Consider the following 12,373-nt stretch of genomic DNA (forward strand, 5'->3'; position numbering starts at 1 on the left):
ATTCCTGCTCCCCCGAGCCCTGCTGCAGACAGGGCTAGCTCTAATTGGGTCCAAAGCACAACCCACCCCCAGCAGCTCCTCCAGCCCAGCAATGGTAATTTCCACACCACTGTAAATAGTGTTTGCAAACAATACAAACACGGTAATAAGAGGCTAGGTGGGTAATTAATGTGGTTACAAAGCAGCTTATTTGCATTTTTATTTAAAACTGCCTTCTTTAAAAAGCTGCTCAGATTTCTTTTTGCAAGAGGAGCCTTGGTTAAGGAATAGAGCAGTAATTACTCTCTTTAGGGGTTCTTTTATACATTCTTTAGGGAATTAGAATGAAAAGATAAGCAGAATTATAAAGGGAATCATGTAAAATATGAAATGCACTATAAACACTTAGTACTGTATTTACCATAAGCTAAGCTTGTCTTCTTCATTAATGGAATATATTACAAGCTTATGTTACAATCAGGTTAATTGTGAAGATGGTTTAAAATATATATACATATAACCAGACACTTTAATTCCTCCTCTCCCAGAACTGACAGCTAGAAATCCAGTGACAGCAGAACTCACTCAATGTAAGAACACATCAATCTGTACTACAGTAAATAAGTTTTCAACATTAAAGCAACATTAAGGAGTTTTATAAAACACATTCTGAGAGGGAAAGGTTCATGAAAATACCAAACCCAAGTTACACTAAATATAGAAATTATCAGAGAAAACCCAAACTTTGCATTCTATAAGCTATACGCAAGTCAATGTACAAAGTCTACTTTTTTATAAAGACAGACATCCCCAGACAGGTTGGTGATATATTTGAGCACACAGTGTCTCCTAGTGACTTCTAACTGAAAACCAAGCATCAAGTGCAGGTTTTAAAGGGGTTATCCTGAGGTCTGTTACTGTCTGAGGGGAGGATCTTAAATTTTTTTTTGTTAAAAAGCTCAAACTGCATTTAAGTAGTATTATTATAAAGCTTTAGGCATGGTAGGGATTTTGTGACTCACATTTCCAGATTAAGAACAGCAGGGCTGTGCTAAAGAAACAAATTACCAAAAAGATCACTTCAACATTTCTCTGTATAAAATTCTGCTGACTGGAGGAAAAAATTAAGGAGTAAAATACTGTGACTTCTTTCAAAATTACATTTTAGATTTTTTTTAATACACATGTAACAGATATTGGAATACGAACAGAATTATGAGAGTAGAAGTAATTAAGTCAACTCAAAAGCCAACTTTTTTCTTTACTGGAGGAAATCATGGCCAATTGTCTTACTATGTTAAAAACCCTGCAACCTCACAGCTCTGGGAGTGCTCAGTTCCTTTCAGCTGTGTACAGTTATGAACTCACACACACCTGGGTGGTTTGGGGTGCAAACAGATTTAGGATTTGCTCCTGTGTAGAAACCCAGAGCACCAGGAATATTTCTCTGTCTGCTCTGGGTGCCCTGACCCCCAGGGCAGCACTGACTTTGACCCCCACTCACAGAGAAAGTTTCTTAGACTTCAAGATAGACCGGAATCCACAAAAGTGTTAAACAGATTATAGAGAGTAGTGTAGGTGTATGACTTGCTGAGGAATTTCGGTTTGGGGTTTTTAGTGTGTTGTGGATGGAAGCAAGATGGAGGGCACAGGGTGTTGTCCTGGGTTTCTTCTTTATGCTTCTTCTTCCTTCTTCTTCTTATTGGGTTTGGGTGGCATTTTGTAATTGGGCAGAAAAGTCAGCATTGCGGGCTCTGTGGGCTCAGTTATTGGGTTAAAAGGGAAAATAGTCTAGGTGTCAGTTCTTAATTGGATAGTTTAGTCTTAAAAGACCTTGTAACAAGAGATTGTTAGCCATTTTGTGCCTTCTAATGAAAAGCTGCAGAACTCATGGCTGTGAGGCTGTTTCACTGATAAAAAATAGTAAACACCTGAGTCCCAACATGAACTACTGTCTCAAGTGCCTTCAATCCAGACCCAGAGAAACCAGTACTCCTGGATTTGGACAAGGGTCAAGGTCTAAGGGTTACCTCAGGTTTGGGGTTGAAAGCTGTTACAGGCAGCTTGTCCCCAGTGAACAAACCCTGTCCCTGCAGCAGCAGCAGGCAGCGCTCCCTGGGACGGGCTGGGCACGCTGCTTGCCTCATCCTGATAAATAATCAAACTCTATCAGTTGTACGTATCCATACATCACCAGTGCAGAGCTAACTGCAGATGAAAATGTAAGTGTGAAACAGCTCAGCTGCAGCCAGTACATCAACTCTGCAAGTAACTGCTATCAGTATTCAGGAGGATGCCCAACCCTGAAAGTTAGGGGCTTAACACATCTGCTATATAATTCAGACTCTGTTTTACAGCAGTTTCATTACTAACCATAAAAACTGTAACAGTGGAACTGTATAAACAAACTGAACAGTGTTTTTACTGTAAAACATGAATGTAATATAAATATTTGCCTTTCCCTTTTCTCAGCATCTGTAATGAAATCAAATTCATGCCATATGTTTATGGTGTGCAAAAAAAAAAATATCTCAACAATCCATCCATGTAAATGTTGATTGTACTGTTCCATGTTTTTAACTTCATTTGGGGGGATTTTTAAGCATCTGTATTTGGAAAATAGCTTTGCAGCACACATCATTCTCTTAAGGTTTCTCAACTGAGCAGATTACTCACAGAAACTTACTGAATTCTTAAACATTATGGCCAAAATCTGGTCATACATCCATATTGGTCCCAATGAGTTGTTTCTAGCAACAGGACTGGGTAATGTTTATACTGTAAATTCTCCACAAGTAACATACGGTCTGATTGCACTGCAATTACTTAATTAAAAGATCCCTTAGTTTCAGAAAAATCTGGATCACATCCTGAAGAATTAAAAAAAGGCCTTATACTCAGCAGAGGCAATAATTCTTTAGTTAGAGTGTCCACAGCTGTGAGACAAGTTGATGCAGATTTTTTTTTTTATTGCATTGCCAGTTCATTTAATACAAGATACTGCCCCTTCTTGCAAGGCCTTTTCCCCACAGCAAGGTTTGGATATCTCCCTTTAACATGATTCTTCAGCATGGGCACTGCTCAAGCACTGGAAAATGAAATATGTCCATATATTGTAGGCCTTTCTAAGTGTATATTACACTGTGATGGTATGTGAACCAGGAATACATAGTTTAGCACATCCAATTTTGAAAAAAGACAAATCTTTATTACAAAATAATAACAGAATATTGAAAGCAGTACACTCACATAAATTCATGTGCTTTATTTGCAGGATATTCTGAAATATTTCCTGTTTTGATGATTATTTTTAAGAGTTTTTATTTAGCACTACTTTGGAACCCTTTGATTCTGTATTAAAAGACTTTGGTTTCAGTCAGTTTTTGCTACATCTCCAAAACCATCTCCTAGGCAGCCTCCAGCTTTTCCCATAAATGAAAACCTGCCACTAACCATGAGGAGGTTTACAAAAAATTCTAAACCAAGGACAGCAGTGGAGACCAAACACTTTATGGGAAAACAGAGCCCCTTCCTCGAGGGGGAAACACACACAGTGACCACAAGAAAACTGCTGCCCATGGTCTGTAAATGTGCCCAGTTTGCTCTTGTCTTTCTGCACCTCACAGGATCACAACTGGAATACAAAGACTCACTTATCAGGTTTTAATTTCATTCAGTTACTTAATCAGCAAGAATATAAATCACTCCTTCGGTGAAGAATACTTCAGGGGAAAGGAATACAGCAAGGAGTCACATTTGTTTGGTTGGTTTTCTTCACAGCTTTTCTCTCTTCTCATGTCACATCTCTACCTTGTGAGTCTCCACTTAAAAAGCAAAGTCAAATGTTCTTTTTACAGTTTAATCTAATCTTTAATATAGCTGTAGGTTTAACACAGAGGAATAATTACCAAAGAAACATTATACTTTTTATGAAATATTAAACTTACAATTTATCTTTTAATATGTACTTCAAAGACTATTTGACAGGAATAAATAAATGAGAGCTTCTTGGCAAGAAAAGCTGTGATTTATGAAATATTTTATTCATTCATATTCTTAAGTATTTTCTTGAGAATACCACTAACATCTGGAGCTACGCAGTCTTATCCAAACATTCTGCTCATACTCAATTAGAAAATTATATCAATAATAATGTAAAATAAATTACCTAGCCTCTCTTCCTGGAGCATAGATTTCCATGTTTTTCAGAGCAACTGTGTGTACAAACAGCACTGTAGTGTTTTTCATTAAGCCTCAAAGTCAATTAAGCTACGAATTGGAACAATCATTCCTCCTTTGCAAAGTATTGATATTTTTCTTGGCTGCTTTCAGGCCTTTTCACTACTCAAGGAGAGATTTATGTTTGACAATTTCTTTCTGATTAAAATGAATCATAACTCTAGAATTCTAATTTCCTCTTTTCCAAGCAAGAAATTATCAAACAGTTTTAAATTGATATTGAACGTCATCGTGCATGAACACTCATTTTCCAGATATCAAATGTAAAGCTATACTGATCTCTCTTTTTATCTGCTGCCTGTGCATACTTTCTCTTCCTTTTTCTGTCTATATAGATGCATGTGTATAAACATTAGATTGCACCAATATAATCAACCATACCCCTCCATAAAAATTATATTTGATAGACCAGCCAGACCAATCACATTAAAATTTGTCACAATGCTTCACACAAGGCAATTAGCCTTTATTTGCAATATTAGCAAAATTCTGCTGTAGTTTAGAAAGAAAATAACTGGAATACTGCAGGTTGCAAACAAATGTCACTTAACCAAAGTAATTAGCAAGATTATATGGGTAATCCCTACCCAAATGGCTCAAACTCCCTATAAAACAGCTCTGCAGGCATAAATTGTTACAAACAAAGTTCTCTAGATTTGTCTACAACAGCCAGTTAAGATCAGTTTTCATTTGTTTTTTAAACATAATGGCAGCTAATCTGAAAAAAATCTTATTTTCTCCCATTATTCCTGCCTTTTTCTCTACATCTTAACAATTGGATTTTCCCAAGCCATTTAGCCATCCCATTTTGTCTTTATAAACTTGATTTGCAGCTTTCACTACAAGCAAACTGAAACTGCTTTTTTTGCCTAACAACTGATTTCAAAGTACAACAGGCCCAGAGCAGAGCTGTGTTTCTGCAGACTCAGTCTGTGGCATTCCAGACAGGGATGTCACAAACAGACTCACTAAGGGACCCAGCTGGGTGGTTTTTCCTCAGTACTGGTATTTTATGTACACTGTAATTTATCTTTAAATGCTGCATTACACTCAAGTTTGATTTGGGTTTGGCTGCTTTTTTGTTTTGTTTTGTTTTGTTTTGGGTTTTTTTGTTGTGGTTTGGCGGTTTGATTTGGGTTTGGCTGCTTTTTTTTTTTGTTTGTTTTGTTTTGGTTTGGTTTTTTTTGTTGTGGTTTGGCAGAGGTGGTGGTTGGGGTTTTAAAACTTGCAGTTTTTTCCATATATATCTCAGGCTGTAGTTAATACAGGCCATCAAGTTTGGCAGAGGTAGTGGTTGGGGTTTTAAAAATTGCAGTTTTTTCCATATATATCTCAGGCTGTAGTTAATACAGGCCATCAATTAGATAATTGTATCAAAATTTGAAATAACAAGTTGTTCTGTTACACACTCTTAATTATTTTCTCTTCTTGCAAAGTATGTGGAACTCTTTTGTATCTACAAAGAATGGAAAAATAAATATTCTGTGTCCAACATGTAAACCTTGAGTACCAAAGGATACTGTCCCACAGAAAGGGCAGCACAGGGTACACACTGCTTTTGTAATATACATTTTTTTAATAGAAACACCAATTATATTACAACAATTTATAGTAAAACTCCACACTTAGGACAGGTAAACACATTAGAACTCCATTTGGCAACAGTTTGGGGTTTTTTTGTTATAAGGAAATATTTCATGCAAATGGAAAGAGGTTTGGGAGTTCAGTTGTAGAGTAGGAACATATTTGTCAGATTTCTACCCCTCAAATTATTGGAGGAACATTGTATTTAATAGTGCAGCTCAGAGAATCAATCCCAAAGATTTACAAGAAAACATAAAACAAGTGGGTAGCACTATTGCAACTGAAAATACCTGAGTACCATGAACAAGAGGCTTGGTAAGGCGGCAGCCTAACCAGCTGTATTTTTCTTTAAACTGATTCCAAATTAAAAAGTAAATCAACTTCCTTTCAATAATTTTCCCTAGGAAGAGAGGAGACAAAACGCTTTGAAACTCTTACTAGCAGAACAGTTGCAGATACATATTTTGAGAATTCATCTCAATCAGATGCAGAGGTTGTTGGTATTTTTTTAAACTCTTTCATTTTTAGGAAAGGATTTTCCATTAACAACTTCGTGTAGTTACACCTATCAGCTAAAAATTAATATTTTACATCCATATTTTAATATTAGAAGCAAATCAGTCAAATTAATCTTTGTCTCTTTGTTTTCAGTAACCGATTTTGGGGCTGGTTTTTGTGTTTGTTTTCCTCAAGACTGCTTACAATTTGATGTAAATTTTAAGCATCTTGTAATTCATCAACTAATTCTCTCCTGGTTACACACTCCAAGTAATTAAAGTTCAGTAATAACTTATTCTTTCTGCTCCAGCACCTGCATTTCATTTGTTTATTTTCCCAGAGTCATAAATCTGAGGGACTGTCAAAGTGCCATAATATTAGTGCAATAATCAAAGTTAATTAGTCCCTCTCAATAAACAACAACAAAGCCATTACAAAGATGCATTGAAGGTTTTCCAGCTACCATTTTACAGATGAGCCTCTTTTTCTGAACAATTAGAATTTGAAAACTGTTAGTAAATAAATGTAGTGTTTCTGAAGTAATTTGACCTTCAATGCTCTTCATTCAATTAACAACTCATTAACTTTGGGTGAGATAATACAGGTATTTAAGACAAGTATTCTGAACTCCCATTGTCTTCCAAGTGGTAAGAGGTATGGTTAGGATTAAGAGGGTAATGGGATTTTTCAAATAAAAGATATTCACCACTGCCTAATGTTAGTTAGATAACACCCATATAAACAGCCACATTTAGCTGGACTGGGACTATCAAATTCAAACAGAGTATCACCAAATCCAGTTCTATTGAAAGATAACAGACACTATGCTAGCCTCTGTTGGAACTCTCTTGGAATTCTAAGCTATTGAAATTAAAAAAAATAAAAATAAATTTTTAAAAAGAGCTGTAATGGGAAGAAAGCAGCAAGGAAGACATTTTTCCCCACCAACTCTTTACTGTAAATCATTCATATGATCTGGGCAAGAGAAAAAGGCCTAAATCCAAAGACAGATTCTTCATGAAACTTGTGGTTACAAGAACTAGCAATATTGAAAGCATCACTTACCTGAAAATACATGTAGATAAGCACCATTTGTTTTGCATTAATAAATATTATCATTATCTTTAGACTACTTATGTGTAAATATTAATACTACTAAGTGCTCTCCCATGTCATCTGGGAGGAGCCGAATTACTTTGAGAGCTCAGGAAATAAAAGCAAAACACTCATCACTAATTTTAGCTGGAAAGAAATAAAAATCCAAGAATCTGATCCATTGGTCTTTTATTCATTTAAGTGTAGAGATGTCACCACATTCTCTCATGGAAGTTAGCAGTCCCAGCAACCTCAAACAAAAGTAGCCTGCAATCCTTGCTAGCAAATAAATGATTGTGGGAGGAATAAATTAGGACAGCTGAATATATTTTAATAAAGGCCTTGAAGATATATATTTTTTTTTTTAATGGGGATCAGGGAAAGGAATCAAAGAGCAACAAGGCAATAGATGAGACTGAAAAGCTGGTGTTTGTGTGAGAAAAATGGGAGAAAAATGAAAGAAAGTGGGATGAAGCTAGAACGAAAAAACCACTGTGACAGCCAGGCAGCAGGGCTGCAGTGCCTGATGAACTCGGGGAAGGAGAAATAGTCTTGTGTTTGAAAAGTACAAAAATGACCCTCTGAAACCTCTCACTATAGAAAAATAATGGGGAAAAAAAAAAAAGACTGTGTCCATCCTCCTTTGGGTAGTTATTCACTTTACTTCTGGAATGTCCTTTTCTATGAACCAAGCCTCAGTGGTTCCTCCAAACATTTTTTTTTTCCCTTTCAAAGCATGCACAAACACCATGGATAACAGCACATCAAGCCTTGCAGTCCAACACACCCCCAAGGAATGAAATCCTCCTCTATCAGCCATGCACCAGCAGCTGAGCAGGCTGTTACCCAATCAGACAAATGACTTTTTGCTCAGACTGCAGCAGGGCAGGGCTGGGTGTGACGCTGGCAGTGCCCAGAGATGTCACACCCGGGGCTGTGCACTCACCCACTCCCCCAGGATGCGCTGCACGGCCGCCTCGCCTCGCGCCGGGCTCCTGCACGCCAGGATGACACACGCCCCGTGCAGGGCCAGGGACTTGGCAGTCTCAAAACCTAGGATAAAACACGATCCTAGTCACAAACACATCCCAGGAGCAGCACAGAGCTAAAAAATTGCCTGAAAACACAAGCCACGTGTTTTAAGTGTAGTTAGCTACCTGCAGTCTGGTGACCTGAGTCACCTGGACTCATAAAATTGCCTGAAAACATGAGCCACGTGTTTAAGTGTAGTTAGCTACCTGCAGTCTGGTGACCTGAGTCACCTGGACTCAGCTTTAAGAGCACACATGAAGAAACACAGACACCTCAATTTGATCAGGTCTTTTGGACAATAATTGTATGTATTTTGTGCAAAACAGGTTTGGCATCTTCAAAAAACAGACTCAACTTCTCAGCCTACTGGTGTCCTCAGCTTTTGGAAGGGCAGGACTGGATGTGCTCCTTCCTTGTTTGACTGTGCACAATGTGCCACACAGAGAGACTGCACAGCCACTGTGCCTGGCAACTTCATCTGGAAGTGACAGATCATCCAACACTGGGCCCAGGGCTCTTTGGATGCACAGTTGGCCTCCGAGTCATCAATCTGAGGACCACCTGTGGCAGGGGGAACAAAACGTTGTTTCACTGTTCAATTCACTAATGAAAAGCTGCATAGAAGTTGGTCCAAAGTAAACTTCATTAAATGGGAAAAAAATCTGTGAGAATTTACAACAGGAGGTGAGGGCTTTTGGGGAGAGCAGAATGCCCGTGAAGTGCAGAGAACTGAGCCAGAGCCTGGGTTTCTACCAGGAGTGAGCTACTACATATTTGTGATGCAGTTAATGGTATCACTGGGTGTCCATCTCCATGGAGAGCTGTGCCAATGACAGGAACTGCCTTCTAGCTGAAAGAGCATAGCACAGCTTAATGAGTTCAATTAGAAAAGCCTAAACTATGAAAGGAAGAAACTGAAATGCCCAACAATCTGAGTATGCAGAGAATTCAAAGACAAGAGGCATTTCTTTTAGCTTTATGACATTTAATGCATGTTCATGATTTCCTGTTAAAAACTGTTTACTAAAAAGCCCATGAAGATGGGCTGTCTCACTTCCAAAACACCCTGGAGCAACAAAATCCAGTTACAGCACAAAACATGACTTACATTATAGAAACAACAGACACCAAGACAAATTTATACCATTTTCTGCAATTACATACTTACGGTATTTAAGTCCAAGCAATTTTCCTGTATCTCCTTTAAAGCCATTCACTGCACCAAACAACTTTAATTACCTGGATAATTCATTGCATGCACATGAATTCAGCTACAGCATATGCAAAGATTTCCCTTGTTCCTAATTCCACTTTAAGCGTATTTAACTAGAATTTTTCATGTAACTAATGTAAGATGTACCATTAGCTAGCTGTTATGCTTCTTGTTTTGCACAAGAATACTTACTTTGACTAGCTGACCATATTATTAAAAACTAGTTGGAATGCCTGGGAATAGTTTTGTTATTGTTAAACAAAAATTGAGAGCTGGTGGCCAGATTAATTAGCAAAGCATGATGATGTTTTGCTAACTCTACCCCATGTCACACTGTGCAAAATAATCAACTGTGCAAAATAATAAATTCCATGCCATTCTCCCCTGTAGTTAATAACTGCATACTCATTATAAACTAAGTAAGTTACATGCTGTGAGTTTAGTTCATTTTGTGCCATCTCGACTCTTCCCTGCAAACGTGGAGAGCAGTGTTAAGCACTTCTCTTTAGGATGTCCTTGCTCTTCTCTGAGCTTCAAAGAGTGATTCTTCACCCATGTTCTGATCTTCACATGAAATCATGTGCTAAAAAATCTCCATTTGAATATTGCCACAGGTGAAGTGCTGACACGTCTCCCCATCAGACATATTTTAAACTAATTCACAAACACTCCTGCACTTTATTTAGGACATTGAGATACACATGCAGCCTCTAACTGGAACACCTGAAGGAGGAGCTTGAAGCACCTCAGTATCCAAGTCTTTCTACAGCTTTAGCTCTCTGGTTCTTCTGCAACAATTAATGTTTCTACAGTAAATTTTAAAACCTCAGCCTAACACACGTACAAGAAGTACAAAACTATTTAAACTCTATAAATAAAAATCTTACCTCTCTATAAAAACTACTATTGAATCACAATCCACACTGAATGTGGTTTCATACACCAAAGTTAAACCACAAAGATCATAAACACCCGAAGAGCAAAACCTTGAAAAATATCACAGCAGGGTTACATAGAAAGAGAAGCCTAAAGAACTATGTAAGGGGCATGCACAATTAAGGAACAGAGCAACCTTAATTCTTAATTATAAAAAACCTTAATTACAAAAGTAACTCTGTGGACTTAATACTTCACTTAATCTGAGACTGCCACCACTTAGGGACACAGTCCTTTCACAGTGAGGGGACACTAACAGCAATGACATTGGTTTCTTTTCCAAGAAGTAAGTGATATTCTCCAGAGGTGAATCTTCCCTGTACCACAGCACTAGGCTATTGCAGAGCTCTTTAACCGAGGTAAAAGAGACAGCACAGCCCACTGCCAACAAGTTCTATACATGGGGGTTTTAAAAGTAGGGAAAACTACACTAGAAAAACAGCACAGAATTACAGACTTGGGCATCAAGGTCAACTAATTACAAGGAATAAAAGAGGCTCTTCCCCCAGATGTGACAGGAGAATAACATACTTAACTAACACCCACTTTGAAAAAGTGAAAAGTAATCACTGCATTGTATGGAGATAAACTATTTGGAGCAAATGTTTTATAAAACTAATTTCAAGCAATTGCCCTGGAAATCTCAAGTTTGTGCTGAGATCAACTACTCTTGCTGCTGGTGCTGTGGCTGAACGAGCTCTAATCCGACACTCAGAAGTGAAAATCCTCTTTAAGAATAAGACATACATGGGGATAAATTTTATGGCACAGTTCTACATCACCAGCTAACCCAAAGGACTGGGAGCAGAACTAACAAGAGAGCTACAAGCACATGGGATTTGCTAGAGACACTTAAAACCCTTCAGCCCTTTCTTACAGCATTTGTTCATAAAGACTCAGAAATTAGCACTCAATTTCATTCTTCATCTTCTACCATGATTGTTCAATACTCTCATATTCCTGGCTATCTGCAGTCAACTACTGCCTGAATTTTGGTGCAGATTTTCAGCTAATGGTGTCAATTAAGAAGCAGTTAGCATCGCTCAATTAATGCCAGCTACACTGTGTCAACACACACCAGATGAGAACAGGGCTCTCTCCAATGGTGCAGCCTCCTCTATAAGACAGAGAAAAGGATTCACTGAGTGGAAAAGTATTTCGGTGATTTCTTGTTTAAACAGAGAGCACACAGTCCATCAATCACCTGGAGGCATTTTGTAAAGAATTTGCACCAGGCCTTCATATATTTTAAAACATTCCTTTATTTCAAATATAAGGAGGTTTGAGTACACAAGAAAAACGCAAAAACATTTTAGACAATAGCAAGTTTTCTTCAGCTTTTCTACCTTTGTCCAAATACTCCAGGACACCTTGGAGCTGTCCTTTACAACACATGTGAAACACAATCATGTCATCCTTCTTTGCACAGCTCAGTTCTCAATGTAAAAGCCTACAGGGTTTCCTTGCAACAAACAGTCCTTAAAACTCAAAACAGACTCTCCTCCCAACTGCTGCACCTCAGCAAACAAAATGTTTTCTGATTTTGGGGACTCAAGAGAGCTACACATAAACAAAAAAGATACTTGTGTCCTAGAAATCACTTCTATTTCTTCAAATCTGGAAGACCTTAACATCAGTGAGAGTGGATCAGTTCATCTTATTCAACCCTTCCTCAGAAAAGGAGTAAAGATGATTCAAATGGGCTACAGATAAAGTGATAAAGAATTCTTTTCAGGCTGAAATACAGCAACACTGAGGTGTGACTTAGAGAAGAATATTCTGCAGCCAGGATTGCTG

At 37.9% G+C, this 12,373-nt stretch overlaps 1 protein-coding gene across 1 annotated transcript in view; it reads right to left on the bottom strand.

Annotated features, from left to right (window-relative positions):
* WWOX (WW domain containing oxidoreductase) overlaps positions 1–12,373 on the bottom strand; it is a 477,063-nt gene that overhangs the window by 447,332 nt on the left and 17,358 nt on the right. Inside the window, exon 5 of the mRNA XM_039721060.1 lies at positions 8,342–8,448. Coding sequence (XP_039576994.1) covers positions 8,342–8,448 — 107 coding nt within the window. The remainder of the gene's footprint in view (positions 1–8,341; positions 8,449–12,373) is intronic.

Source organism: Passer montanus, unplaced genomic scaffold (genome assembly GCF_014805655.1).
Source record: "Passer montanus isolate IOZ18808 unplaced genomic scaffold, ASM1480565v1 scaffold45, whole genome shotgun sequence".
NCBI lineage: Eukaryota > Metazoa > Chordata > Aves > Passeriformes > Passeridae > Passer > Passer montanus.